Source organism: Populus euphratica, unplaced genomic scaffold (assembly GCF_000495115.2).
Source record: "Populus euphratica unplaced genomic scaffold, PopEup_1.0 scaffold438.1, whole genome shotgun sequence".
Lineage (NCBI taxonomy): Eukaryota > Viridiplantae > Streptophyta > Magnoliopsida > Malpighiales > Salicaceae > Populus > Populus euphratica.
Genome location: NW_011500097.1, coordinates 44,770 through 50,784, shown reverse-complemented (window position 1 = coordinate 50,784; position 6,015 = coordinate 44,770). Strand labels below are relative to the sequence as shown.

Below are 6,015 nucleotides of genomic sequence, written 5' to 3'. Positions count from 1 at the left end.
TAATTTTAAAATTTATGAGATTAATTAAAATACATATAAATTAACCCGGTCATATAAAAAAAAAATCATGGGATAATATCTTGATTAAGCAATTCTCTTGAAGCGCTAGTGTCCAATAACTACTAAAATTCTTTCAAAAAACTTGAACCGGAAAATAGAAAAATCACTTGCCATCACAGCCTATAAATTAACATGGAGGTTGATTGAGGTCATTTATTTATTTACAGTATTTTGGTTTTTTTAGTTATATTTAAATTAGTTTAATTTGATCTAGCTTTTTTAATTTTAGTTTTATAAAATTAAAATTAAACCTAATGTATTTTTTTCTAGTCAGTTTAATCAATTTTTTTATTGTTTAATTTTTCGGTTATTTTTAATAAATTATAAATGTAAATTGTAATTTTTAAGAAAATAAAAGTAAAGAGAGGAAATAATTAATATGTAAAAGAACTAGGGTAACTTTTTTTTATTAATAATATTTAAGAAAATTATTTATCTGATTTAGTTATGTAATATTAATAATATTTAAGAAAATCAAGTAAAAGAATTGGGTACTAAAAAAAAAAATCTTTCGATCTTGACAAGTGAAGTAACGGAGAACTTTCATTGTGACCTGTCAATAATAACTATTCAAGACATTTTAAATGATAGCAATGGATAACTATCCTTTACTATGAATATTTTAAAATAAAATATAGTTAAAATAAATAGTATTTGTTTATTAATTATCTTTTCATTATAGATTTGATAGATATTGATGGCTTTGAAGATGACGTTGATGAGCTTGGTGACATTTTGAAATGTTTTTATGAAATTGACTTAATTCATTAACATAGTTCATCAAGGATTTGCTTATTTAAATATCTAAAAATTTAATATGTTTATTCCATCAAATTCTTAAAATTTTTTAATCATAAATTATGGTTACTATCATTTACATATTTAAGAATTTAAATTTGATTTTAAACATGAATATTTACATATTTATATTTGTGTCAATGTTGTGATAATGATTATTTTTTAAAATGTTTTTCTTTAAAAATAAATTAAAATAGTATATTTTTTATTTTTGAAATTTATTTTTAAATACATGATATAAAAATATTTAAAAAATATTAATTTAAAATAAAAAATAAAATTTTTTAAAATAAAAACACAAAAAATATGGTTGGAAAGATGGTACAGCTCTGTTCCCAAACGGTCCTGTAACCTCTTGACCTCCAAGCTTTTCTAGATACGTCCCAAGTAGGGAAGAAAGACGGGATTTTGAGAGATTCTCTAACTTACATTGAAAAAGTCTATATTTCTCTACAGCCACACAGTACTTTACCGTGTTCTTTTTATTGCTAAAGTCCAACTAAGCCCATGTGGTCTCCCCATCGGCTTGCATTGAATGGCTGCCGATACCTTTCTTGGTGGATGGTGAGACCGCCGTACCCCCCTCCCTCCCTCCCTCGCTTGCATGCCAGCCCAGCTACTAAATTCTCAATTCCTCCCTGCATTTGAGTTTTATTTTAAGCAGCTCTGACGAGCTTTTGGGATTCATCTCCATCGACACACTTAATTTTAAATCCTCAATGAGAGCTCATTATCTTTTCTTCACAGGAAAGTAAAGCCAAAAATACAAAATTTCCAAAAAAAAAAAACCCTAAAAACTAAAAAGCCGGCCCGATATTAAAGCTCTTCCTACAGCACAATTCTTTCCCTTCCATTCCAATCCATGGCCAATTCCATCCAAACTTCCACCGCTGACACTGACACTGCCACCAAACACCCCTCAAAACGTAGAAAGCTAACCACAGACCACCACCAGAACCACCAAGAACAGCTTCTCATACCAGGTCTTCCTAACCACGTAGCTCAACTTTGCCTCTCCCTTGTCCACCCTTCTACACTTTACTCTGTTTGTCACTCATGGCGTCGCCTAATCTACTCCCTTTCTTTCCCTCCTTTTCTATCTCTCTATGCGGTTTTATCATCAACAAATATAAATCACCGCCTTTCCAATAACAACCCAATCCAATCCTTCAACTTTGACCCCATTTCTTCTAAATGGGATTCTCTCCCTCCTCCACCACCAGACCCACCACTCCATCTCCTTCTCCGCCACCCTTGCTTCATCGCCCGTGACCTTCCTATCCAATCCATCTCTGCTTGTGGTCGCTTGATACTTATTGCTGCTACTTCTCACAATTTTTCCCCAGCTCTCTCTCGCCCTCTTGTTTTTAATCCACTCTCAGGCGTATGGGGCTTTGGCCCCCCACTCACCGCACCTCGCCGCTGGTGTGCTGCAGGCTCAGCAAAGCACACGGTCTATGTGGCGAGTGGGATCGGATCCCAGTTCAACACGGACGTGTCCAAGTCAGTAGAGAAGTGGGATTTGCAAAGCAAGAACGTCGGGATCTCCAGCATCGCCAATAAAACAATTAAATGGAAATGGGAAAAGGTTAAAGAACTAAAAGATGGGAGATTTTGTAGGGATGCTATCGATGCAGTGGGGTGGAGAGGGAAACTTTGTATGGTGAACATGAAAGGAGATGCACCTAAAGAAGGACTTGTTTATGACACTGAGAAAGACGCATGGGAGAACATGCCAGAGGGTATGCTTGCAGGGTGGAGAGGACCCGTAGCATCCATGGATGAAGAGACTATGTTTGTGGTGGATGAAGCCAGGGGTGTGCTTAGAAAGTATGATCCAGAAAGGGATTATTGGGAGCATACGATGGAGTCAGAAAGGCTTGTTGGAGCACAGAAGATTGCAGCTGGTGGCGGTAGAGTTTGTGTTATTTGCAGCTGTAGTTCTGAGATTGTGGTGCTGGATGTGGCGGCGCTTCCGGTGAAACTATGGGTGGTGAAAACGCCACCGGGATTTGAAGCCTTGGCAATTCATATTTTGCCAAGGATGAGCCGGCCAGATTTTTGATTTCCTGGTATTGCCATGACTTCTATTTTTATTTTTTAAAAATCTTATATGATCTGTGTGTTCTCATGTTGCGTCTTGGCCTCATTTTCTGCTCATTGTTGTATTGCAATTTCTTTTTATCATTGTTTTACTCTCAGTTTATTCTGATTGAAAGTGCAAATTTGTCGTTTCTAGGATCAATACAGTACTGATGCTGATCCCTGCAAGATTTCGTTTGCCCAGAGTATAGTTTGCTTGCCCACTTCAACCACCGCTGTTAAAAATATTTCTGTAAAAACATTTTAAAAAATTTTTTTATTGCAAAAGAAATGCTAAAAAAACTAAGTTAACCAAAAAAAAATGTTTTTGTACCCTTTAACTTCACGAAGTGAAAAATATTTTCCATTTGATTTATTATTTTACTATAACTCTCCAACACGGTTAATATCATTCCGACAACCACCATCCCATCGTTAACACTCATCATCCCTGTCATAATTGTCGCCGCCATGATTATTATCAACATCACCACGATTACAGCGACCGCCATTGTATAATTATTATTACTACCTTCATTATTGTCATTTAAACATTACCTCCATAAATACTATCATTAGATCACCACACCAGCTATCACTATTTCTATCACAGCAAAATATCTTACCCTAAAAGCTATCAGCACTACAATCCCTATATCACAAATACATTAATAATTACTTTTATTATTCTATTATCATAAATACTATCAGTGTTTTCTAATTTCATCTTTATTATTTATCGAAGTTCTTACATGTAGAATTAATTTTCTTAGCAACATTTTCTAATTTTATATTCACAGATAACTAGAATGCTCTTTTTTTTCTCAGTGAGAAAAAAAGCTTATTTGTACGTGTTATATACCCAATTTATAGTAAAATAATGGTTAAAATTTATACTGTTGGATCGCATACGTACCTACAAGCGATTTCAAACCATGCTCGTCAAAGATCGACCTGTTCATAAATGTTAAACGGAGACATTTTCCCCGTATATAAATATAATGCATGTGAAGTGGGAAAATGGAGATTAATGAAAAAGTTGTGGCAGGCACCATGTTGCCCTGCTCCGGTTGGCTTTGAATATTGATCGCTGCAGCCCCGCTTGCTTAGGTCATCGTCATGAATGTCAGCTGCTCCTTTCCACAAAAACAAGACACGTACTACTTCAGCTTTACAGATTCTGGATAGCAGGTGCGTCAGTCCATGTCTTCCAGGGTTTTACGCAGTCCACTGAACAGCTTCCTGCTATCTGTTGACCGTCAAAGCACAAGCCTTTTATACGACTCTGTTTGTTTACGTGGTTGCGTCCACGTTTAGCTGCATTTACAATTATAATATGTTTGGTTAACAATGAGCTATACTTTTTGATGCATAGATCCCACATAGATATGTATTGCAAATACAGGAATGTTAGAAGCAAGTCTGTCTTGTTTTTATCGTAACTGCTAATTAAAAAACGTGAAATAGAGAATGAGAATAAAAAAAAAGAAGCTTTTGAATGCTGAGATTTCAAATTAGTTGATGTCATTGTTTTTTTATGATATTTTTATATTAAATAAGTATGATAATGCATAATCTTATTACTATTTTAGAAAAAATTATGATAACTTAGAAAAGAGATATATTTCTGGTATAAAATTTATTTAAAAAATTAATTTACTTTGTGTATTATCTATAAAAAAAAATATTTTTTAATTTTTAATTCATTTCCAAAAAATACATAGAGAATAAATAAATAATTTTTAAAATAAAAAGATATTAATAATTAATTAGTTTTATTATACATATAAAAAAATAATCGATTTTGAATTATATGTTTGAAATTAGATGGTAATTATGAATAGGTTTTTATGATATTTAAAATTGTATTTCTTGTCGAATGAATTTTATCCATGATAGAATTGCAAATAATTTAATAAAATAATAAAAAATACTTTTAACCAAACACATTAAACTACTTTTTCTTCAATTTCAATTTTAACCACAGTTTTAACCAAACACCTATTTTTTCAAACCAACTTCAACTAAAAATACTTTTTATAAAATAATTTTTTTCAAATCACAACCACAACAATTACCACAATGCCAAACACACTCTAATTCCTTAATGGCAAGTTACTACTTTTATGGTCATTTTTACATTGTGGTCGTTCATAAATGCAATCCATAAAAAAATGCAATAAATAGATATCACAGATTACATAGATTTTGAAAACCTGCTCAATCCGTATAAATAGTTTTTTTTATTTTCTTCTTATATTTTTTTTGTTGTTTCTCACTTGCATATATAGTCACCTCTCATTCTATTTCTCCTGGTCTCTTTCTTTTCAATTCTCTCCTTCAAACCTAAGATACTTATAATGTTTTTTTTTTTGTCTCTGTCATCAATGCTATTGGCTTTCATGTGTCACTGATTTCACTTTTGACTAGTTTAGCGTGAAGCATTGGTTTTTTACCCTAAGCTCGCCTGTGACCGCCCTGCTCTCCCAAGTCAGTCTGGCAAGCGGTTGAACTTGATGCTTCTTTCCAATCATCTACCAGGTGAGATCCCAAGGTTTGACACGCTTTTAGAAGGAAGAAGTTTGTTTTTGACTATTTGTGCAAAAGGCAACCTAATGCTACTTCTTCTTCTGTTTTTTTTTAGTGTTCCTAGGTGCATGATGGATCAATTTTTTTAACAAAAAAATAAAAAAAATTAAATTATTTTATAAAATCATGATTTTAGTTATAATACCTGATCCAAAAATAATATTTATAATATTAATAATAACATTAAATTTTCATGATCTAAATTTAAATGAGTTTGCCTACCATATCAGATTCAATAATCTTGGATATAGGTTTGGCTGTAAGGTCGTATCATAAAAATATAATAATTAAATAGATTAATTAAAAAAATAAAAAATAATAAAAAAAAACTAATGAAAAAAATAAATTAAATAGGTTAATCTGTCAAATCTTGGATTCATGTCGTGAAAGTTTGATAACTAAAAAGAAAAAAAATTAACTGGTTAACCCAAAATTAATTGGACTAATCTGTTAAATTATGTTAATCCGTCAAACCCGGAATCTATA

General features: G+C 32.2%; 1 protein-coding gene across 2 annotated transcripts; it reads left to right on the top strand.

Moving 5' to 3' along the window:
• Positions 1-1,269: 1,269 nt before the first annotated feature.
• LOC105109318 (F-box/kelch-repeat protein SKIP25-like) lies at positions 1,270-4,062 on the top strand. Of its 2 annotated transcripts, none has more exons than XM_011003975.1 (2): positions 1,270-2,930; positions 3,989-4,062. In XM_011003975.1, the coding sequence occupies exon 1, from the start codon at positions 1,721-1,723 to the stop codon at positions 2,921-2,923; it is 1,203 nt and encodes a 400-aa protein (XP_011002277.1). In that variant the 5' UTR covers positions 1,270-1,720; the 3' UTR covers positions 2,924-2,930; positions 3,989-4,062. The 2 variants fall into 2 exon arrangements, with proteins under 2 accessions (XP_011002277.1, XP_011002276.1); XM_011003974.1 differs by lacking the exon at positions 3,989-4,062 and adding an exon at positions 3,098-3,203.
• Positions 4,063-6,015: the final 1,953 nt, after the last annotated feature.